This window comes from Heteronotia binoei, chromosome 10, assembly GCF_032191835.1.
Source record: "Heteronotia binoei isolate CCM8104 ecotype False Entrance Well chromosome 10, APGP_CSIRO_Hbin_v1, whole genome shotgun sequence".
NCBI classification, from domain to species: domain Eukaryota; kingdom Metazoa; phylum Chordata; class Lepidosauria; order Squamata; family Gekkonidae; genus Heteronotia; species Heteronotia binoei.
Window position 1 is genome coordinate 90,296,538 of NC_083232.1, and position 24,446 is coordinate 90,320,983.

General features: G+C 45.0%; 1 protein-coding gene across 2 annotated transcripts in view; it reads left to right on the forward strand.

The window, feature by feature from the left end:
• ADCY1 (adenylate cyclase 1) overlaps window positions 1-20,598 on the forward strand; it is a 260,520-nt gene extending 239,922 nt beyond the window's left edge. The window contains exons 15-20 of one of the 2 annotated variants that reach the window (XM_060247765.1): window positions 2,485-2,601; window positions 4,527-4,673; window positions 5,691-5,789; window positions 13,689-13,803; window positions 16,592-16,716; window positions 18,765-20,598. In XM_060247765.1, coding sequence (XP_060103748.1) covers window positions 2,485-2,601; window positions 4,527-4,673; window positions 5,691-5,789; window positions 13,689-13,803; window positions 16,592-16,716; window positions 18,765-19,103 — 942 coding nt within the window. In that variant the 3' untranslated portion in view covers window positions 19,104-20,598. Of the gene's footprint in view, window positions 1-2,484; window positions 2,602-4,526; window positions 4,674-5,671; window positions 5,790-13,688; window positions 13,804-16,591; window positions 16,717-18,764 lie in introns of those variants that run through there. The other variant, XR_009555859.1, reaches the window with a different exon arrangement.
• Window positions 20,599-24,446: the final 3,848 nt, after the last annotated feature.

A 24,446-nucleotide genomic window follows, 5' to 3' on the forward strand; every position in this document is an offset into this window, starting at 1 on the left:
AATTGAGAAAGCCACAATCTTCAGTTTGTAAGAGCTGGCCCAGTGGGACATTCATAGGGCTGCCATAAGTTAGAAGTGACTTGATTGCATATAACACACACACACAGCACTTTTTAGACTATAGCAACAAAATTTCCCATGGTATAAGCATTTGTGAGTCAAAGCGCAGGAAGTGGTATTTGACAAAGTGAGCTTTGACTCACAATATCATACAGCCCGGCAATTTTGGCTAGTCTTTAAGGTGCTACTGGACTCAGTTTTTGTTTCACTACACAACTGCAGTCAATCAGTATTAAAACTTCTACATGCTGTGCATGTTTTGCAGTATTCTCTCAACATTTACATTACCCTATCTTTGGCCGTTGACTTCAATGGCCAATAGAGAACAATGGTAGAATGGTCCAATCTTTTTGAAACTTGGGGGTTCTGTGGGGGAGAGGCTCCTGTAGCTGCCAGAAAATCTGAAGCCTCTACCTCAAACTACCTCCCTCCGTCCCGGCCACCATTAAATTTACCCTATTTTGTCATTGAGTTCTATGGCCCACAGAGTATAATGGAATAGCCAAATATCCCTGGAATCAGATTCAGCTACTGAATCTGCTATTAGGAGATATTCGGCCTCCTGAATTTTTAAGCCCTGAATGCCCCTGAATCTGATTTTTCCAATTTTTGCTTGTTTGTTTTGCACGCCCCCTACTGTCAAGTCAAAGCTGACATGGCAATCTCATAGGGTTTGCGAGGCAAGAGACATTCAGAGGTGGTTTGCCATTTCCTGCCTCCGCATCATGACCTGTTATTCCTTGGAGATATCCTACCCAAATACTAGCAAGGGCTGACCCTACTTAGCTTCTGACACCTGATGAAATCTGCCTCACCTGCACTGTCCAGGTTGGCGGTTTGAAATCATCATATTCTGATGTGAGCTGATAAGCGATTTGCATTTTTTTTTAAATCTACTTTTAGTGGCAAAAGCACTTTGCAAAAATGTGGTGGATATCTTTTGTGAAATTATAAGCTCTCTTGCGCATCAAAATAAACTGAATAGGAAAGTGTAGAGAAAGCCTTGTTTGAAAGTTGGCTGCTATAGAGTTGATGGTTGATACCTGATAGGGGCAAGAGATGAAAGCTAGGGTGAGTGATTAGGGAAGTCTGTGGCCACAGGAGGCTATTTCCTCTACCATCTTCTTCTAGTCCTCCTTTCTTCCTATGAGGAAATACTTCTTTATACAACGAGTAATTAAAATGTGGAATTTGCTGCTGTACGATGTAGTGCTGGCCATAGGTATGGATAGCTTTAAAACGGGATTAGACAGACTCATAGAGGATAGGTCTACCAGTGGCTACTAGCCATCGTGACTTTAAGTGAACCTCTACATTCAGAGGCAGTCAGCCTCTGATTCCCAGTGCCAGGAGGCAACGTTAGGGGAGGGCCTTGGCCTCTATGTCCTGTTTTTGGCCCTCTGAAAGAACTTGTTGGCCACTGTGTGAGACCGGATGTTGGACCAGATGGACCACTTCTCTGATCCTAAAGGGCTCTTCTTATGTTCTTATATCCCTTGATCTCTGTGGTTTCTTTACTGTCAGTGGGAAGCTAGTGGCAGTGACATATTGCTCCTGTAGGCATGGGCATATGGCTCCTTAAGGCATAACTTCAGCACATGGGTATATTATGTTCACTTGCTGATAAAATCTTCGGCTACCACCCAATCTGGTAATCAAAGATGACCTTCTCACTTATTTTAGAAAGTGTTCTTAATCAGTTATCTGTCTCTGTTCTTAATCTTGTAAAAATGACTTGGTCAGATTTCAAGTGGACTGTTGTCTGAACATGACAAATTCCTGGAGAATCAAGTCACTTTCCTCTCACCAAAAGTTACCTGAAATTAACCACTGAACTGCCAATCAAATATATTCCAAATACCCTTTCTCTCGAACAGTTTCATAGTTTGAATACCCTGGCATAAGCTATACAGTCAGAAATTGGTCCGGAAACTTACTAATTAGGATATCAGGAATTTGTCATACTATGTGGATCTTTTTTAGGAGCTGCACCCAGTTCCAGTTCTTATTCCAGGCTTTATAGGGTGCAGTGATGTCGAAATTTGATCAAATGTTTGATTGTAATTAGGAGCCCCGTGGCGCAAAGTGATAAGCTGCAGTACTGCAGTTCAAGCTCAGTTCACAACCTGAGTTCGATCCCGGTGGAAGCTGGGTTCAGGTAGCCGGCTCAAGGTTGACTCAGCCTTCCATCCTTTCGAGGTCAGTAAAATGAGTACGCAGCTTGCTGTGGGGGTAAAGTGTAGATGACTGGGGAAGGCAATGGCAAACCACCCCATAACAAAAAGTCTGCAAAGAAAACATCATGGTGTGACATAACCCCATGGGTTGGTAACGACTTGATGCTTGCACTTTTACCTTTTCACTTTGATTGTAATTGCTTTATTTTTTTAAAAAAACAACAACCCCTATTTCTCCTTTTCATAGGCAGAAGAAGAGAGAGATGACATGGAGAGAGTGAAGCTGGACAACAAAAGAATTCTCTTCAACCTGTTGCCAGCGCACGTTGCACAACATTTCCTCATGTCTAACCCAAGGAACATGGTAAGCAAGATAACAGCACATAGACAAGGCCTGGTTTTAGGTGTGAGCCCATGAATATTCAGTATGATGATTTATACTTTGCTTTGGAACTCTGAACTTGGCCATAAGAAAGCCAGGATCAAGAGCTGGATTTGGAATAGGGAGCAACAAGGATAATCGGGGGCCTGGAGACCAAGTCCTATAAGGAAAGGCGGAGGGACTTGGGAATGTTCAGTCTGGAGAAGGGGAGGTTGAGGGGAGACATGATCGCTCTCTTTTAGCATTTTAAAGGCTGTCACTTAGAGGAGGGCAGGCAGCTGTTTCTGTTGGCAGCAGAGGAGAGGACTCGCAGTAATGGGTTTAAATTAACAGCGGGAAGGTACAGACTGGATATTAGGAAAAACGTGTTTACAGTCAAAGTAGTTCAGCAGTGGAATCAGCTGCTTAAGGAGGTGGTGAGTTTCCCCTCACTGGCAGTCTTCAGGCAGCAGCTGGACTCGTCAGGGATGCTTTAGTCTGGTCCTGTATTGAGCAGGAGGTTGGACTAGATGGCCTGCATGGCCCTTTCCAACTCTATGATTCTTCGAATAGAGTACAGGTTGCCTTGGAGTTTACTAGTTAACCTTGGGCAAATCACCATCTCAGCCAAGCCTATCCTGCAAGGTTGTTGACTGAAAACTGGGTACCCTGGCCTGAGTACCTTGGGAAAAGAACAGGCCACAGGCATGGGTGTTGCCAATAAAATAATAGCAACAACATCTGTCATAATCGGGACTAGTACAAAGTGCCACTAGCTCAAAACAAAAACTAGACTCGTGTGCAGAGTGTTGTTGTTGTTCAGTCGCACAGTCGAGTCCGACCCATTGTGACCTGATAGACAAAGTCACGCCAGGCCCTCCTGTCTTCCGCCATCTTCCAAAGTCTTCTCAAATTCATGTTAGTTACATCAGTAATGCTGTTCAGCCATCTCATCTTTTGCCGTCCCCTTCTTCTTTTGCTTTCTGTCTTTCCCAAAAGAAGAAGGGGACAGCAAAAGATGAGATGACAGCATAACTGATGTAACTAACAGAGTGAATGATTGTTAAATGTATTTTGGGGGGCCGGGGGGGGGGGCTTTTCATTAAAATTGGAAAGATAAACTGAAATTTAATTTTCTAAATATTTCTGTCGATTTTCATTAAAAAGGTAAAGGTAGTCCCCTGTGCAAGCACCAGTCTTTGAAATATGAGCATCATTTAAAAGTGATAGAAATTTAGAAACCAGTGAAAAGCTGTGTTGGTTTAGTGAAGGGATGCCCGCCCTGCAGTGTTTTAAACAGAAGGCACTGCCAGTGTGGAATTAAATGTGGAAAACCCCTACTATGTAAGAAAGGAAAGGAAAGATCCCCTGTGCAAGCACCAGTCGTTTCTGACTCTGGGGTGACGTTGCTTTCACAACATTTTCATGGCAGACTTTTGACAGAGTGGTTTGCCATTGCCTTCCCCAGTCATCTACACTTCCCCCCCAGCAAGCTGGGGACTCATTTTACCGACCTCGGAAGGACGGAAAGCTGAGTCAACCTAGAGCCGGCTACCGCTGGGATCGAACTCAGGTCATGAGCAGAGGGCTCCGACTGCAGTACTGCAGCGTTACCAAATAAAAGGTTGAATGTAACAAGTGAGAATAATGAAGCCCTAAGATAACAACTAGGTAGACAGTCCACCCTTTAAATAGCTTGGTAGGCTCCCTGAATCTCAGTATTGAGATCATCGTGGTAAGAAGATGGGAGAGCAGCAGCACACCATATATGTATCTCCCTTTGTACATTTCATGACTTCTCCAGCATGGTTTTAAAGAGTGAATTAAATGTGGAACATTTTCCAGATACATTTGCAGGGGTTTTGTTTGCTTGCTTCCTTGAACTCAGCTTTTCTAACTTGACACACCACTCAATCCAACCATTTCAGGACCTGTATTACCAGTCGTATTCACAAGTGGGAGTGATGTTTGCTTCCATTCCAAATTTTAACGATTTTTACATTGAGCTGGATGGCAACAACATGGGAGTAGAGTGTCTGCGCCTGTTGAATGAAATCATTGCAGATTTTGACGAGGTAAGAACAAAGGTTTTTGTCATTAAGACAGATGTTCATTAAACAGAAGGCTTCTGTTATTCTTTTGTGCCATTTCTAGAAAATCTTGGTAAAATCATGATAATGTTGATAATGTTTTGGGGGGGGCCAAGTTACAGTCGTCCCCCCCCCGCCAAAGAAGGTGCCCCAAAGTTGTTTGTTAGTTTGGGAGGTGATAGAACAGCCCCCCCCAATGGCATAGAGACACCAAATTAGCAGCAAACTCTTCGGCAGACTCTCCTTTACCTGAGGGGGGTGTCAAAAAAATTCCAAATTTGTGTGGGTTGGATGAAAACAGGAGTCCCCCAAACCTAGCACAGCTTCAAGCAAGGAACAGAATCAGAGAGTGACACAGTGATATGATGACTCTTCTCTTCCTGAGCTCCTGCTGCAACTGAAAGCAGCTGAGTCAAGGCGTGGCAATATATACTAAAACAGAATGGAAGCTCTGTGGTTGGCTCTGTGGTTGTCAAAGTATGGACAACTGCTTTGGGTGTTTCTAGGGCTCTGCAGAAGTCCACCCCCAGTGTTGCCTAGCTGTTAATTGTATCGGCGTTGGGCTGTCCGGCTAATGAAATGCAAAACAAACCCTCCCCCCAAAAGTGGTTTATTTTTAAACTGGGGAGATGCAATTAAATGAATCATTTCTCAATGACACACAAATCAGCCTGATGCGTGCCTGTGAATCGGTTCGTGCCCATGCCTAGCTTGTACCAAACAAATGGGGCAGAGGGGTGGTGAGAACAAGTGTGCAATAATAAACTTCTGCAGTTTAGTTTTGCCATCATGAACTTGGCTTCCGCGGACAACGTCGCACCCAAACAAAATGCCTCCTTCCTTTCGAGCTCACTGGAGTGCTGTAGCTGCATATTGGCAAAACCAAAAAAGGACTGTCATTAAGGGAAGGATAAAAGAATAAATATAATAAGCATACATGTGACTGTTCTTTCTTGTCTAAAATATTATGTAATGTTTAACAGTTTTATGTTTTAAACAAAGCTTATGGACAAAGAATATTATAGAGATATTGAAAAAATCAAGACTATTGGCAGCACGTATATGGCAGCGGTGGGGCTTGTGCCGACGACCGGCACCAAGGTACGAGCGTCTTCTTTTTGGGATGTCTCTTCCCAGGCCATTTTGACAAAAGATGCTACGAATGCTGTTGGAATCTCTGTGCTTAGAAACCAAATATAAACACCATCTCGATAAGAATCTCCATCCAGCTTTAAAATTACTGTCATTCGCTTTCCGCAGTACTGGTAAATTGCGACTTTAAGAAGAGCCTTGCTGGATCGGACCAAGGTCCCGTCTAGTCCAGCATTTTCCTTTCAGAGCAGCATGAGAAGGAAAAACCTTCAGCTGTACCTTGTCCCCAGCATTAGGCCTCTGTGCAGCATATTTAGAAGGAGTGCTTTGCACTCAAAAAGGCATTCTTAGTGTCATTGTTATTTTGCATGACGTGTGCACTAGAGAACTTGCATATGTTTCTAGAAAAGCGCTTGTTGGCTGATAGCAGACGGGCATTCTGGGAGGGTGGGAGGCAGCCGAAAGCAGGTCGGCTCAAAAAGAGCCATCCCGGAGCCTCCCCATGATACCAGGGAGGTGGCCTGATCCCGTCCGTGCGGCAGCCAGGCCCCTCCACATGGGGAGGCGCCTCAGAAGCTGCTGCTCTGTGTATCTTAAAGGGGCAGAGCGCTCCTACGCACAAGTGCTCCCACCAGGCTGCAAGGGGAAAAAAACGGAAACAGCTCAGGGCAGCTTGGCGCCTCCACACTGCCAAGTCGCCTCATGTGCACCCTTCCCCTTCCAGACGATGTGGATGCGACTGGTGGCCAGCCCAAAAATTTGCTCCCACTTCCAAAGTGGTAGCTTTTTGAGCCAGGTGGATCGGCCTGGAGGATGGGGTGAGTGCAGGATTGGGACGGGAGGCAAATGTTGCCGTCTGCAGGAAGTTTTTGGGCCAACTTCAGAGGCGTCTCTGAGTCAGCCCAAAGTGCCGGTCTGTTATCAGCTATTTTCACTGTAAGATAGCTCTGATAAGTCAGCTGTGTAATTACAGTGTTAAAAACAACAGAGTACAGGGCACTAGGCAAGCATACCTAAGTTGTCAAAAATTACACCATTTGATTGATCTTTGTTATCCCTGTCAATATGGATGTAGAGGTTTTATTTCCCCTTTCTTCTGAGTGCCTGATACTGATTCAGACCACTTTTCCACAAATGGATTGTCCTGAATCTAGGTAGAACAGTGAGCACGTCATTAGCGCAAGTAGTCAAAAATATCAGATTTGTGACTTTGGAGTTTCATCCTGGCTTGGGAGAAGGAATGATCCCACAGGTGCAGAATACCAGTCTGTCATAAGTCTCGGTAGGTTCCTAACAGTGGCATCCTAAGCAGAGTTACATTCTACACATGTAACAGATATCAATTGACTTTAAAGGGTGTAACACTTCTCAGAATGGCATCGCAGGTGTTCAACCAGTAGGTATATAGAAAGCTGCCTTATATCAAATCAGACAAAGAGCGATGAAACCATTCCAGATGCACTCAAATTTAAGCAAAAATCACTATGCACATTAACATCATTAATTCATTTATATCAATCATGATTCCACAAAACTTATCTTAATAGTAAGTACTTCTTTTATTCCGAACCAGCTCAATAGACATTGAAGCACCTTACAGATATCAGAGTCAATGAACCTGAATTAAGTGAGTTCGCATTCTAAAGAGCCCATTCATATAAATATTCCAAATATCCAGAATATTCAAAATGGGCAACAAAGACTTCTGGAAATGCGTCTTTCGTTTTGATCATCCTCTTCCACAAATGAACTCCACAATGATTCTAAGAATTTTTATTTATTTATTTATTTTATGACTTCTATCCCGCCCTTCCCAACAAGTGGCTCAGGGCGGCTTACAACACAGGAATCGAACATAAATAGACGTTAAACATAGAGCATTTAAATTTAAACATTAAACCTTTTAAAACATAGAACCATTTAAAACATTCTGGGAGGGTGGGAGTAATTCAAATGGATGCCAAGTGTTGAGCTACAATTGCATCTAGTCTGACTTTCATTGTATTTATCCTTTGTTCACACTCACAGTTATTCACTAGTTCTATCAAAGGACTCAATCCTAATTTCATGAATGGACCACCAGGCATCCATTACTCGGAACTGGACTATTGATCCATGGCTTTGTTGGACTTAAAGGTGCCACGAGACTCAGACTTTGTTCTATTAATTCTGAAGGTCGCCATTAAGGCAAAAGCAATTCGACGATGGCACTTAACGCAGAGACATCTGTACATGGCTCCCATGTGTAGATTTTTTTTTAAATTCCTACTTTGAGGCCATTGTCCAAAGTTTGGTTGAATGCTAACAGTTTGGTGTAGTGGTTAAAGTGCGCGGACTCTTATCTGGGAGAACTGGGTTTGATTCCCCCACTCCTCCACTTGCACCTGCTGGATTGGCCTTGGGTCAGCCAGAGCTCTTGCAGAGGTTGTCCTTGAAAGGGCAGGTGCTGTAAGAGCTCTCTAAGCACCACCCATCCCACAAGGTGTCTGTTGTGAGAAGGGGGGGGGGGGTAAAGGAGATTGTGACCACTCTAAGATGCTGAGATTCAGAGTATAGGGCGGAATATAAATCCAATATCATCATCATATCATGCTTTTTCTTAGTAAATTGTGCAGGATGTGTGGATGTTCTGATGAGCGGAGGGGAAGGTAGGAGGATAGGATAAAGACTTCTAAGATTGCAGGAAAAGGGAGAGTCAGAATGAATCCCCCCAGGGCTTTTTTGTAGCAGGAACTCATTTGCATAATAAACCACACACCCCTGATGTAGCCAATCCTCCAAAAACTTACAGGGCTCTTCTTACAGGGCCTACTGTAAGCTCCAGGAAGATTGGCTTACATCAGGATTGTGTGGCCTAATATGCAGAGGAAATGACTGTCATACCTCCTCTAAGCACAGTTTCCTCCATACAGACTCTTTCTAAAAAGCCAGCTCTTCTCAGCTGGAAGAAGAGGCAGAGTTCCCTAAGGCCAATTTCTCATCTCCTTTCATGAGATTTTCCACACACACACACACACACACACACACACAGAGGTCTTAATTAATGTTCATACTCAAGACTTTTTTTGTAGCAGGAACTCCTTTGCATATTAGGCCACACCCCCTTGATGTAGCCAATCCTCCTGGAACTTACAGGGCTCTTAGTACAGGGCCTGTAAGCTCCAGGAGGATTGGCTACATCAGGGGCATGGCCTAATATGCAAAGGAGTTCCTGCTGTATAAAAAATAGTCCTGTTTATACTTAATAAGGGCACTCCTTTGTGTTGGGTGAGTTATACTATCAAATGTACATTGACTTTGAGGGCAAAAGCCCAGCAAGGCAGAATTACTGTCCTTGAACCCTTTCAGGCTATTAACCTCATTAAATGAAGCAAAAAAACAAAACCCTGCAACCCTCCCATAATGTGACAGCAAAACTAGCTTTCCGTGCCCACTTGGAATGCATCCCGCTTAATCGTATGATTGCAACAATGCCATTTAACTGATACCCTTCTGCCCTTCCTCGTGCAGCTTTTCTGTGTTCCTCGTGGAAGTTTACAGAAATGTTATATTTATATTTCATTTCCTTGGCGATGCAGCCTTCAGCTAAGTCCTGTGCTGAATGAATGTGTTGCACTTTATAGCGGTATGTTCTCAGGCAGCAAGCCAGAGAGAGGGGCGGAGGTGTTCAGCTATGTCTGGGATAAATGCTCTTTGAACTACAATCCTGAAAACAACTTGTTATTGGGTAACTAAGGGCAAATAACGACGATTCAGTGCTAAATAGGTTTTGTCCAGTGTATTTTATATTTGCTCTACATAGTAGGATCTGAGCCCTGTGGCACAGAGTGTTAAAGCTGCAGTCCTAAACTCTGCTCATGACCTGAGTTCTATCCCCAGCGGACGCTGGGTTCAGGTAGCTGGCTCAAGGTTGACTCAGCCTTCCATCCTTCCGAGGTCGGTAAAATGAGTCCCCAGCTTGCTGGGGGGAAAGTGTAGATGACTGGGGAAGGCAATGGCAAACCACCCCATAAAAAGTCTGCCGTGAAAATGGAATGGAAGCAAACATCACTCCCACTTGTGAAAATGTGAAAGCAACGTCACCCCAGAGTCAGAAACGACTGGTGCTTGCACAGGGGACCTTTCCTTTCCTTTCCTACATAGTAGGGGTTTTCCACATTTAATTCCACACTGGCAGTGCCTTCTGTTTAAAACACTGCAGGGCGGGCATCCCTTCACTAAACCAACACAGCTTTTCAATGGTTTCTAAATTTCTATCACTTTTAAATGATGCTCATATTTCAAAGACTATCATCAGATAGCACATGATGCTCATATTTCAAAGACTATCATCAGATAGCACATCTTGAGACCCAGCCACACAACTCAAAAGCAAGGTTAAGGGGAAATAAGAGGTGGTGGCAGGGCCTGGAAGAGAGAGCCCAAACTTTTCAGTATGGTGGCCCACAAGTCCAGATTTGGAAGAAGCAGCAGAAGAGATCAGATTTGTACCTCGCCCTTCACTACGCAAAGACATCTCAGTGGCTTACAATCTCCTTTCCCTTCCCCTTCTTTGGTTTGGATGTGATGATAAATTTGTTTTTTTGTTAAATTAAAAGCATCTGCATGAGTGGCCAGGGGCAGGGGTTAAAAAAAGAAGAATTTGCCTCAAGAACTTGAAGTTGCTGTCCCCGGTCTACAATTTACCTCTGCACAGTACATATCCATCAACATATATAGTGACCATTCACATTTTATCCTTTTTGGACACTACCATTCTTTAATGGGGGGGGCATTAAGAGGCTCATGCATCATAGTGTCCCCTCACACCATCCAGACCCAACCAAGACATCCTGTGAAAACAATCTGCCTAAGTTGCCCGAGCACAAAGACCCCCCCTTCAGAATCATATTCTCCTAGTCTCCCCCACTCAGCAGCTTTGACTGTACCCCTTTTCCTCACCCAGCTCATACAAACCCTCCCCTAACATGGTCTTTCTCACACTCCAGTCCACCTTGGCGTTTCTTCACTATCTCCTCCAAGAACCCAACTCTATCTTATTTGCATAACGAATGCTTTTCTTATTTGCATAACAAACCCAACTGTATCTTATTTGCATAACGAATCCTGTAGACTCACACGGACAACAGGTACAGGTCCTGGATCTGGGGTTTCTTCCCAGAACTGACTTCTTGTGGCATCCTTCTGGTACAGGGGGCATGGTGCCTGGTTCTGGAAATGTGGTGGTCAGTGTACAGGCTGGGAAGACGGATCCTACACCCTATAATTTGACAACATGTTCATAAAATTCTATTCAGGAGTGGACTTCTAGCAGGAGCTCCTTTGCATATTAGGCCACACACCCCTGATGTAGCCAATCCTCCAAGAGCTTACAAGGCTCTTTTTTGTAAGCTCTTGGAGGATTGGCTACATCAGGAGGTGTGGCCTAATATGCAAAGGAGCTCCTGCTAGAATTCCACCCCTGGTTCTATTCATCCTAATAGAAGAGGTATCATAGACCTAAAGTGAATGAAACATTAGGAACACCTTCATTGGAACAACTACTGATGTAGAGGAGGTGGTGTAGCTCAGTGGTAGAACCTCTGCTTGGCATGCAGAAGGCCTCAGATTCAACCCCCAGCATCACTACTTGAAAAGCGTCAGGTAGCACGGGTGAGCATACGGCCAGCGCTCCGCGGCCTGCACTGGCTGTCTATAGAGTACCGGATCTGTTTCAAGGTGTTAGTTCTGACTTTCAAAGCCTTGCTGAGCCTGGGACCAACATACCTATGGGACCGTCTCCTCCCATATATGCCCCGGAGGTCACTTCGTTCGGCCTCCCAAGATCTTCTGATAGTCTCCAGCCCAAGAGATGCCCATTTTGCCTCTACCAAGGCTGGGACCTTTTCGGTCCTGGCCCCGACCTGGTGGAATCAGCTCCCTATGGAGATCCAGGCCCTACCTGGTTTGCTGGCCTTTCATAGGGTCTGTAAAATGGAGCTGATCTGCCAGGTCTTTGGATGAGGCAGCAGGCATCTATCTATTTGATCGCCTTGGCCTCCCCCCCTACTGCCGTACTGTACGGTGGTACTCTTTTTGTGCTATACCATCCTCCTGACATATCATCTTGCTGAATCATCCTGTTGCACTTTACTGAATGTTGGAATTGGTTTTATTACGATATTTTCGTGGTGATTTTATTTCTCTTTTGACGTACACCGCTCTGAGCCCCCTAACGGGGGAATGGGCAGACTATAAATAAACAGATAATAATAATAAAATAGTAGGTGATGGGAAAGACCTTTGCAGGAGATTCTGGAGAACTGCCCCTAGTAGGAGTAGACAATATTCAGTGGTCTGATTCCGTATAAGGCTATCTAGTCTCTATCTATCTTATCTAGTCTCATGGAGGCAATTCTTTGCCCCACTTTTCAGCAGTGGTGGAAAATGCCATCTAGTCACAGTAAATTTAGGAATGCCCCATCGGTTTTCAAGCTAGACGATGTCAGAAGTGGTTTGCCATTGCCTGACTCCACATAGCAATCCTGGACTTCCGTGGTAGTCTCCCATCCAAGCATTAACCTGGGCCAACCCTGCTTAGCTTTTGTGATCTGATGAGATCAGGATAGCCTGGGCCATCCAGGTCAGGGCCATTTTCCAGTAGAGCTGCTTTAAACTAGCCTATTAGGTTCCGTATCAGTTCCTGATTAACTGAAATAACATGAGAAAATAGCGCATGTTCTCTCCCAAAAAAGAATGTAAAGCAAGGGTGGCCAAACTGTGATTCAGGAGCCACATGTGGCTCTTTTGCACATATGGTGTGGCTCTTGAAGCTCCCACTGCCCTGTTGGCCAGCTTGGAGAAGACATTTGTCTCTTTAAATCACTTCTCCAAGCCAAGCAGCTGGCAGCTTGGAGAACATATTTAAAGTTAAAGTTGCTTTCTTTCCACCTCTCCCTCCCCTCATTTATTTTTCTCCCTTCCTTCCCTCCCTCCTTCCCTCCCTTGTGGCTCTCAAACATCTGACATTTATTCTATGTGGCTCTTACATTAAGTAAGTTTGACCACTCCTGATATAAAGGTTCAGCAAAACCTGTGCATTTTTTAGGGGGGAGGGGGTTATACAATTCTTGTTGTCATAGGTACTGTTGTCAAGAGTACTGTATTGTTTAGACCCTTAGTGCTATGGGGAAATTCACTGGCAACTAGGTTACTATCAGGTGCATTGCAAGGAGCTTGTAAATATATGAAGCCCTGGATGTCCAGCATATCTCGGGAATTTCCCCTCTTTGAACAAACTTACTTGACCTCTTTGGTCTTCAGGAGGAGACACGTCTCTCCTCTCCCTACATATCACTAACAGTTTCAGAAGAAGAAGAAGACATTGGATTTATATTCCGCCCTCCACCCTGAATCAGAGTCTCAGAGCGGCTCACAATTTCCTCCCCTACAACAAACACCCTGTGAGGTGGGTGGGGCTGAGAGAGCTGTCCCAGAAGCTGCCCTTTCAAGGACAATTCTGCAAGAGCTATGGCTGACCCAAGGCCATTCCAGCAACTGCAGGTGGAGGAGGTGGAGGAGCGGGGAATCAAACCCGGTTCTCCCAGATAAGAGTCCACACACTTAACCACTGCACCAAACTGACTCTCTAAAAGCCTTGAGCTTTTAGAAATTTCTCTTTTTGCAAGTGCACTGGTGTTCCAAAAGGCAACTTGAAACATTTTTCAAAATTTATGTAGACAGGTCTTGCAGATGATTTTAAAAATCTGCATACTATTGTTATTTTAATGTGAAACTGCAGTTTTTACAATGGGCTTTACGTTTTAAAAAATATGCTTGAAGCCACCTTGATCTTAGTTCAGGGAAGGACGGGTGGGCTATATGAATTAATAAATAACGAAAACTGCCATTTTTTTTTTTTTAACCTAGGCAAAGAAATCAATCTATTCCCACCTCAGCACACTGGCTGATTTTGCAATAGAAATGTTTGACGTTCTTGATGAAATCAACTATCAGTCTTATAATGACTTTGTTCTGCGAGTTGGTAAGTCACATTCTCAAGACTTAGTGTTGCATAGTTACAGTTGTTGGGGCTGCTGTCATCATTCCTCATCAAGGTTTAAAAAGATAAGGTGTTTCTTTGTCTAACCAAGCCATAAATACCATCCAAGAATTGGGATTTTCTGAATGGTTTGCTTCTGCATGTCTAGACATCTACTACGAATTTAAATGCAAAGTAAATACGTGAAATCAAAAGGATTTCGAGGCCTAGGGCGCCGGCCTTCTGGGGGCACTGAAATAGGTGCCCCCCATGTGACTCGGTGATGTTATCAGTGCGGGGGGGGGCACCAGAAGTTAGCCTTGCCTAGGGCCAGCCCTGAAGTCTAGGGCCTGAGGTCTAGGGCAAGCCCTGAAGGGAGAAAAAAAAATCATTGTTTTAGGAATGGGGATGCTGTACTTCTCCATGAGCTCAGACAGACTCCCGGATGGTGAGATGCCAACAAGCAGGAAAAAAAGAGGACATAGCCCAGAAATCCCCCCATCAAATGCTTTGGGGGCTTAATTAAGTTAGTGGTGAAAAGTGCCGTCAAGTTGCAGGCAACTTGTGGCAACCCCATAAGGCTTCCAAGGCATGAGACATTCAGAGGCAGCTTGTCATCGCTTGCTTCTGCATAGCGACCCTGGACTTCCCTGGTGGTCTTCCCCCTAAACACTAACTAGGGCTTCCGAGGTCCGCTGCTGAGCTTCCGGTGTCTGATGAGACTGGGTCCCCCGGGGTCATCCACAGCAAGGGAGGCTTTTAAAGTTACTCATTGTTAACCAGTTAGGCCAGGGGCGTCGAACTCATTTGTTATGAGGGCCGGATCCGACATAAATGAGACCTTGTTGGGCCGGGCCATGTTGAGCCGGGCCTATTTAAGGTTAAGTAGCAGAGATATAAACTTTATAAAGAGCAAAGCAGTAGACGAGTTCACCTTTAAGACCAACTTAGTTTTATTCAGCATGTAAGCTTTCGTATGCTCTTAAGCAGACTTCATCAGACATATGGCCCATATGTCTGATGAAGTCTGCTTAAGAGCATACGAAAGCTTACATTCTGAATAAAACTTAGTTGGTCGTGAAGGTGCACTTGTCTACTGCTTTGTTCTATTGCTTCGGCTGCCTGCTGGGATCAAACTTTATAAAGAACACAGACAAACACAATTTTTTTTAAAAAAAAAAACTCTTAAAACATGCTGACAACATTAGCACTCGGTGTTAAAGGTGCTTTCTTTGTATCTTTCCCATGGGATCCAGGGAACTGAGCAAAGGAAGCTCTGGCTCTCCTTCCTTCCCCAGGGGACCAGGAGGGGGAGGAGCCTCAGCCAATAGAAGGAAGAGAAGGCTTGGCTCAGTAGTTCTGCTGTGTGATTGAGAGAGCCTGGAAACACAATCTCTGCCTTTTCCCCTTCCTCCGCAAGGGAGGACCCTCAGCCAGTGGAGAAAATAAGAGTTTTTTCTCTGTAGCTCCTATGTGATTGAGCAAGCCTTGCAAAGCAAGCTGTTATGCAGAAAGAAGAAGAGATAAAGAGAAGGAAGCAGATGACAGCCAGTTGCTCGGGGGCCTGATAGGAACCCTTCGGGGGCCTGATTTGGCCCCCAAGCCGCATGTTGGACACCCCTGGGTTAGGCCAATCTGCAGATGTCTTACTGGCAATACTCCTTCTAAGCTGTGAGCTTGCTCATGGTTTTTTAGCCTCTGGCTCACACATTTTCATCCTAGCTCAGGAAGGATGGTCCCATAGCAAACTCATTGATTTAGTAGCTCACCACTTTAATGCCAGTAGCTCACAAAATAGAATTTTTGCTCACAAGAAAAATAGGTCTGGCGCACTAGGGAGGACTACTGGCATTAAAGTTTGTGAGCTACTAAATAAATGAGTTTGCTATGGGACCATCCTTCCTGAGCTAGGATGAAAATGTGTGAGCCAGAGGCTAAAAAAACCGTGAGCAAGCTCACACTAACTCAGCTTACTCCAATATATATATACTTATTGGTTTATGTAGGAATAGGGGAAAAGGACTCGGTGGTTACATATCATCATGGTTTTAGAAGATATCAATATATCATAAGTTTTCCTATGCTATCATTTCATCAAAAATAACTCAGCTTAGAGGGAACACTGCTTACTGGAGAGCCAGTTTGGTGTAGTGGTTAAGTGTGCGGACTCTTATCTGGGAGAACCGGGTTTGATTCCCCACTCCTCCACTTGCACCTGCTGGCATGGCCTTGGGTCAGCCATAGCTCTGGCAGAGGTTGTCCTTGAAAGGGCAGCTGCTGTGAGAGCCCTCTCCAGCCCCACCCACCTCACAGGGTGTCTGCTGTGGGGGAGGAAGGTAAAGGAGATTGTGAGCCGCTCTGAGACTCTTCGGAGTGGAGGGCGGGATATAAATCCAATATCTTCATCTACCTCACAGGGTGTCTGTTGTGGGGGAGGAAGGTAAAGGAGATTGTGAGCCGCTCTGAGACTCTTCGGAGTGGAGGGCGGGATATAAATCCAATATCTTCTTCTTCTTCTTCTTGGGTACTGGTGGGTCATCTTTTACCAGTATGGTGATACCAGAATGTCTCCAGAGTGTAGCTGCAAAGCTTAAATAAAGAATAAGTTAGCCCATCCCAAGTCTGTTCCATTTGGGGAAAGAAGCCAATAGAAATCAGCAAAAAGGTTTTGCAAACATTCCATTAATGTTCAGTTTCTAACTTTCCAAGGATCTGTTATCATTTCTTTTGCGACAGGAAATAGATACCGCAGCAAAAACCAAATAAATATTGGTCACGGTCTTTGTTCTAGGTATTAACGTGGGCCCTGTAGTGGCTGGTGTTATTGGTGCCAGAAGACCCCAGTATGACATCTGGGGAAACACCGTAAATGTCGCTAGCAGGATGGATAGCACAGGAGTGCAAGGTAAAATTCAGGTGAGTCCTTTCGTAGTGCTCCATCATCACGGTGGTTAGTTTTCAGGTATCTAATACGTGACTTTTCAGGTGACTCCTGATCTCCCACTTCGCTCGCTGTTTTTAGTTTGAAATGGGAGTGTCTTCCCCAGTGCGCCAGTCCTATTTTTACAGGTAGAGTCAAATCCAGCAGCACCTTAGGGACCAACACGCTTGTTGGGGTTAAGCTATCAACAGTCGAAGCTGCTTCAAAGGCTAGACTCAAATTCAGCAGGAGCTCAAAGGAGCACAGCTCCTGAACCTTTTCTGAGGGTTCCCCTCAAATCTAGCCGTTAGACTGGAGACCAACATGGAAACGTTAGGGTTTGTAGAATCTTTCGGGCTCAAGTGCCGTGTTCTACTGGAGAAAGTTTTTCTTCCAGATGTTTCGTTCTCGGCTACGGAGAACATCCTCAGTAACGCCACTGAGGATGTTCTCCGTAGCCGAGAACGAAACGTCTGGAAGAAAAACTTTCTCCAGTAGAACACGGCACATGAGCCCAAAAGATTCTACAAACCCTAATGATGTTACCAGCCGTGAAAACCTGAAATCTTTGATAATATGGAAACAATCTCTGAAAACAGTCACCATTGGGGGAGGGTAACTGTTCCCTCAAATTGTACCCCAAAATATAGTGTCAAACCTGCTACTTTGGGCATTTCTCCATGCAGAGTTTCTTTTTTCCTGTTACATTAATCCAGGGGTCGTTTTGTGGAAAAATAGCTGGTGGAGCTCATTAGCATAACTTATTAGCATATGCTGCCCCCCCCCCCCCAGCCAAAAGCAACCCGCTGCAAGAAAGGAGAGCCTCGGGCGAGGGAGGCCTACTTTGACTGGCTAGAGATCCAGCCAGCCCAAGCAGGCCTCGCTCATCTGGGGCTCTCCTTGGCTGCCCCCCCCCCCCAATCAAAAGGCCAGCAAGCCACCTGCTGCTCAAAATCACATAATAAATGGAGAAACATATGAACATATGAAGCTGCCTTATACTGAATCAGACCCTCGGTCCATCAAAGTCAGTATTGTCTTCTCAGACTGGCAGCGGCTCTCCAGGGTCTCAAGCTGAGGTTTTTCACACCTGTTTGCCTGGACCCTTTTTTTGGAGATGCCAGGGATTGAACCTGGGACCTTCTGCTTCCCAAGCAGATGCTCTACCACTGAGCCACCGTCCCTCCCCTAAAGGGTGGTGCAGGCTTCTCCAGGGGTTAATGCGGGCTGCTGGGGGTGTAGCAAAGCTCCTGCTGGCTGGCTGGCTGGCTGCCCGCTCTGCTAATCCAGGAATTGCTATGCAGCTGCACCTACTATTCAATGGACAAGGTAGGTGGGGAGGAGGAGGAGGAACCCTCAGAAAAGGTTCAGGAGCTGCGCTTCTTTGAGCTCCTGCTGAATTCAAGGCCTGTGTTAATCTGTAACCTTAGCTTGAATGCTATGAGAAACAAGCTTTGCATTCGTTGCAGAGGTGAACTTCCAGTCTCCCCACTGCCTCCCATGCCCCCAAATCCTGCCTTCTGGGGTCTTTGGACTCCTGGAAACAGTTTGGAAGATCGAGATGTGGCAATCTGCTTTGAGAGTGGAAAGTTGCCCTAAAAATGGCCTCTTCCCTCTTCCAGAGACAGAAATGCCTTCCTTCCTTCTGTGGACAATGCGGGTTAGGCCTTAAATCAGTGCTGGCCACTGGCCTTAAGAGATAAACTGGCCATAGGACCCTGGCTGTTTAGAAGACGACCACAGATGTATACCCTGCCCTTCTCTCTGAATCATAGTCTCAGAAAGGCTTACAATCTCCTTTATCTCCTTCACCCACAATAGACACCCTGTGAGGTGGGTGGGGCTGAGAGAGTTCTTTCAGCAGCTGCCCTTTCAAGGACAACTCCTACGAGAGCTATGGCTGACCCAAGGCCATCCCAGCAGGTGCAAGTGGAGGAGCGGGGAATCAAACCTAGTTCTCCCAGATAAGAGTCCGTGCACTTAACCACTACACCAAACTGGTTTAATGAACCAAGCAGTAATTCAGATTTCCATTTTCTCACAGGTTACAGAAGAAGTCCATCGAATATTGAAAAGGTGCAATTATGAGTTTGTGTGTCGAGGCAAAGTCAGCGTCAAAGGCAAAGGCGAAATGTTGACTTACTTTCTCGAAGGAAAGTCTAATGGGAGTAACTCACAGACGCGGTCTTTAAACCTAGAACGTAAAATGTACCCCTACGGACGAGCCAACATTCAGACTAAACTGGGCACCAGCTGCCCGTCTATGTCCTCCTCCCCCAGCCTACCAGCCAATGCTGGAGCTGCAACGCTCCAACCACCATCTGCCCACACAAATCTGACGCTCCATTACCTTCCTTCTGTGCCAGCCGTCAAGGAGGCGTGAGAGCAATGGAAACACTGGTTGTGCCATTTGCATCGAAGACGGAGAGCAAAGGTCACCTGAATTCTCCACCAAGAAGCTTAAGGCGACAGGATTTGGGTACCAACCAAGGATGTCTACAACCCAACCAAAGAGAACTTGGGAACCACATGTACGAACTCTTGGAATGGATCAAATAAGGGCTAGCAATTCTGTTAGAAAAGTCTACTACTAATTTTCTGAAGATAAGGAATATTTTCTTGGCAATTTTAAAGGGTCATTGGGATGTGAGAAAGTCATGCGAGTGAGATTGAATATGTGCATATATATATATATGTGCGTGTATGCGTGTGTGTGTGTGTGTTGGGAACGGTTGACACTCACCAGTGAATTTTAACAATCATTGCATTGGTGTTTGTCATCATAGCTTTGATAGTGTTTCTTTTTCAATGAATGTTGGCAATCGCTGATTTCTGACATTTGCAGTGCCAATCTTATCTGTCTCTCTCTCTAGATATATATATGCACATATATAAACATTTCTGTATTCCCTATATAGAAATGACAGAGATTTATATGTATAGAATATTTATTGAATTACATCCTGCAGTGGCAAAGGGAGAGAAAGCTCCTGCTATCATATCCAAGGGTTTTACCTAAAATTTTTGTAACTGCTGACTGGGTGGGAAGTATAGGCTAAATGAGATGTAGCTAAGGCTGTAGAAAGAACTGTCAAGAGTCCTTTCCCGCAACACTTTTTTTGAAAAAGAAACCAAGAAATAGCACTTATTTTAATGGAGGATGTAGCTTTTTTTAAAAAATGCTATGTTTCCACATTTTGTACTGCTTTCCAACAGCACACAGTTGGGCTGCAGGTAAATCACTTAAGATGAGTTGGAATCTATCAAAAGCGAAGTCTCATTCACACGTGTCTCTAGCTACGTTAGAGTCATATCCCAGATGGCTACATAAATACTAAAATGCTGTCGGTAGGACAAATTGCATGAATGATTCCAACATTGGCTTGTCCCCTGCCTGAGAGGGAGGGAGGGTGGTGATAATTGGCCGGAGAGGACTCGTGCATCTGGATGGGTGTGGATGTACAACTCCAATTTTTAGATATGACCTGCATTGACAAGAGATGTAATCACAGAGAAGCAATTCCTATGCAGCTAGAGAGGAACATGTGTAAATGGGCCTCCTGCTAGTAATCGGGGGTAAATCCAGTTCGCCTGTGGATAAATTCCACAAAGTGGAAGTGCAGACGCCAAAAGGGTACCCGTAAGGTGTTCAAAGTTATGCCTTTTTCAGTGGGTCAAATGGCTGACGATTCATACCGGCTTTTATTAGAAACCATTTGCCAACACATCAGTGTCTGAAGCCATTCTTTCACAGATCTTGATTTGTGTAGTGGATTTGTGCTCAGCTTCCATTCAGAGATTCTCATTGGCTAGCTTATCAATAGAGCCACATTTAATTTCTTGGCGGTTTTTTAGAGCTTTTACCTTCTCACGTTTTTGATAGGGCGAGTGAATAAGGTCAGTGTCGCATCTGTTTAAGCGATGGCCATTTCAGCATCTCAAATGGAAGCGGTGGGGGGGGGGTTAAGTTTGTTTGGGGGAATTGTCAGCTGTTTCCTTAAAAACAGCAAGACTGTTTTTTTATGTGAAAAGTGGTGTACTGGGATGTACACACAAAAAATTATATATAAATTAGCTCCTCTCCCTTTATTTCAGCTCATTCCTAAACAATTATTTTGTGTGGATGTTTTCCCAAAGTCAAGGAGTAAGATGAACTTGCTGTAGCCCCACTGAGGATCCAATCCTCTCCTACTAATAAGTATGGGATTTCCATTTCCCTCAAGAAAGATCCCACGGATTCATTATGGAAGACCAGCCAGCTTAGTTTAATATGGGATCTCGTGTAAGCTGAAGATGCTAATCGTGGAAAAGTCGTGTCAATTTGGCAGGATGCTATCAGAGGGGTCTGTCAATAGCAAGCACAATATTTCACATGAGTTTGCACAATTTTCTCTTAATAAGGTAACAGTAATAATTAAAAGTCTTTCACTCTCCATCGGAGCAGACGAGATATCAGAGGACTTTGGGGGAACCAATGACAAAATGTTCCTTCAGTACCTTTTCATTTTGAAAATTGCTTTGCGTTGCTATTTTGGAGATCGCAGACAGAGCTTCAGTTGAATTCATTAGTTAACTAATTATGCCATTTTAATATTTGCACAAGCATTCCTTAAAATGCTGGGCCGTCAAGGGGTTCAGGTTAGAGTTCCACTGACTACCAAAATCTACTGTGCTTCATATCGGTGCAAATCTTCTTTACGCTTGAATTGTGGCAATATGTTACCGCAGCAGATTTTGGTCCAATTCTGCCTTTATTGTAGCGATGAGGCAAAGATGATGTGCAAGAACAATATTCTGCAAAATCAGTGTATCCTCTGTGCCATTCAGCGCTCTTGAGACCAGTTCGCACATTCTTCTTGCCATATGGTAGAAGATCTCTCCCACTTTGGACGCAAACAAAATAACTGTGGCATGCCACCCAACCATCAAGCCGTCCATCAGGCCCATCTATGTGACTGCTCGTTTTGTAGGCTCTTTCCCCTTCACCCTGAACAAGGACGTGATTGCATCAGTAACGCCTGCCTGATGGGCCAGGCTAGCCTGAGCTTATTAGATCTCAGAAGCTAAGCAGGGCCGGCCCTGGTTAGTATTTGGACGGGAGACCACCAGGGAAGTCCAGGCTTGCTATGCAGAGGCCAGCAATGGCAAACCACCTCTGAATGTCTCTTGCCTTGAAAACCCTACAGGGTTGCCATGAGTTGGTTGCAACTCCGTGGCATTGCCCACCACCACGTAAAACTCCCATGGAATGCGTTACTTTATAACAGGGCTTTTTTGTAGTAGGAACTCCTTTGCAAATTAGGCCACACCTCCCTGATGTAGCCAATCCTCCTGGAGTTTACAGTATCCCCTGTACGAAGAGCCCTGTAAGCTCTTGGAGGATTGGCTCCATCAGGGGTGTGTGGCCTAATATGCAAAGGAGCTTTTGCTACAAAAAAAAAAAAGCCCTGACTTTGTATCTATCAGTCTTTATTGTTAGTTAGCCAGAGGCTGGTATATAAGAGAGCCAGTTTGGTGTAGTGGTTAAATGTGCAGACTCTTATCTGGGAGAGCTAGGTTTGATTCCCCACTCCTCCACTTGCAGCTGCTGGAATGGCCTTGGGTCAGCCATAGCTTTCACAGGAGTTGTCCTTGAAAGGGCAGCTGCTGTGAGAGCTCTCTCTCAGCCCCACCTACCTCATAGGGTGTCTGTTGTGGGGGGGGGTGGGATGGTAAAGGAGATTGTGACTGCTCTGAGATTCAGAATATAGGGTGGGATATATATTCAGTATCTTCTTCTTCTATAAACAACTAGCATGTGTATGTATGTCTATGTGTGTTCTGAGATACATGGCTCAGACAGAAATATCCTGTGTAGCCAAATTTAGTCTGCCTTAAAAATCAGCAATTGGATTTTCCAGAAGCACCATTTATAAAATACAGAAAAAAATGTTACGGGAGAGCCAGTCACATACCTCCATCATGCCCACATTTGAGAAACGGAGACTCCTGTGTGGCTAGTCCACCTCCATGCAAAGAGGAGTCTTGGCCACATGAATGTGCGAATTGGCCCTAAGAAACTGAGCAGGAATCTAGCCCAACTTTTCCATCAGTCGTTCAACTGCTTGCGCCTAGGCTATCGTAGGGGCCAGTTGCGATGAGGCTCCATGCAGACCCTACACAAGGCAAGGGAATGAAATTGCTCATGCTCAGGGATAGAATTCTAGCAGGAGCTCCTTTGCATATTAGGCCACATACCGCTGATGTAGCCAATCCTCCTGGTGCTTACAAGCTCTTGGTGGATTGGCTACATCAAGGGTGCGGGGCCTAATATGCAAAGGAGCTCCTGCTAGGATTCCACCCCTGCTCATGCCTGCTCTCCCTCCGTCAGGCATGCCTGTCCTGCCTCCAGGTAATCAGGTTCAATGTCATGTTTGCATTTGGGCACTGTGCCAGAGTTGAACCCAAGCACACACACACACACAAAAAAAGGTTTGGAGAAACTCAGTTGCTTTGAGCTTGCAAACCAATCATCTTAACAAAACGCGTTCTAGTCTATGAGAACTTGAGGAAGTGAACGCTGGCTGACATAAGTTCATAGGGAAATAGATGTCGTTAGTCTTTGAGGCGCCACGGGACATTGGTTTTATCGATGAGATCTTACGCCACAAGACACCTGTTAGTCTTTAAGGTGCCACAAGACTCCCATTCATTTTCGCTGCCATAGACTAACAGGGCTACAGCCCTCTGGAAGTGTCTTTTTGGGGTTTTTTAGTGACTTACTTTCTCACTTACATTTGGGCCTCTACATAATTTAGGTCTCCCCAACATGGTGCAGCACGGACGCCCTTCCTGGTGCCTGTCGAGAGTTCTAAGAAGTAGGTGGGATCAGATCTCTAATGATCGGCCATTAGAGATCTAAGTGGTTATGCAAACTTTTAAAAATGTTGTTTTGGCAGCAACTGCCACCACAGCACAAGGATCTTCTTCACGTAATTGAAGATAACTGAGCCAGTTTGGTGTAGTGGTTAAGTGCGCGGACTCTTATCTGGGAGAACTGGGTTTGATTCCCCACCTCCACTTACAGCTGCTGAAATGGCCTTGGGTCAGCCATAGCTCTGGCAGGAGTTGTCCTTGAAGGGCAGCTTCTGTTAGAGCCCTCTCAGCCCCACCCACCTAACAGGGTGTCTGTTGTGGGAGGAGAAGTTATAGCAGATTGTGAGCCGCTCTGAGTCTCTGATTCAGAGAGAAGGGCGGGCTATAAATCTGCCCCCACTTCACAGGGTGTCTGTTGTGGGAGGAGAAGATATAGGAGATTGTGAACTGCTCTGAGTCTCTGATTCAGAGAGAAGAGCAGGCTATAAATCTGCAGTCTTCTTCTAAATGGTGTGTAGGCAAGAAAATATTTTTAAACAGTATTTTCATTTTCACAGATGTTCAGCTGAGTTTCTGCCTGAAATGTGAAAGACTTGTGCATAATCCCACTCCCCGTCATTCTGTGGTTGTGCCCACCATTCTGTGTCAGAATTCCAAAGGTGCCCATAGGCTCAGAAATGCCAAAGCCACAGGCCAGAGCCCCAGAATTGTTTCCCAAACAGATGTTAAAGGTTTAAAGCCACTGATTTTACCTGCACTAATTACCCAACCTTTTGCTCCATTTACATCCATTACGAACAACCTGGAGGCGGGGCAGTTATGCCTACGGATAAAGGCAGAAGCAATTCCACATTCCCACTGTGTAGACTGT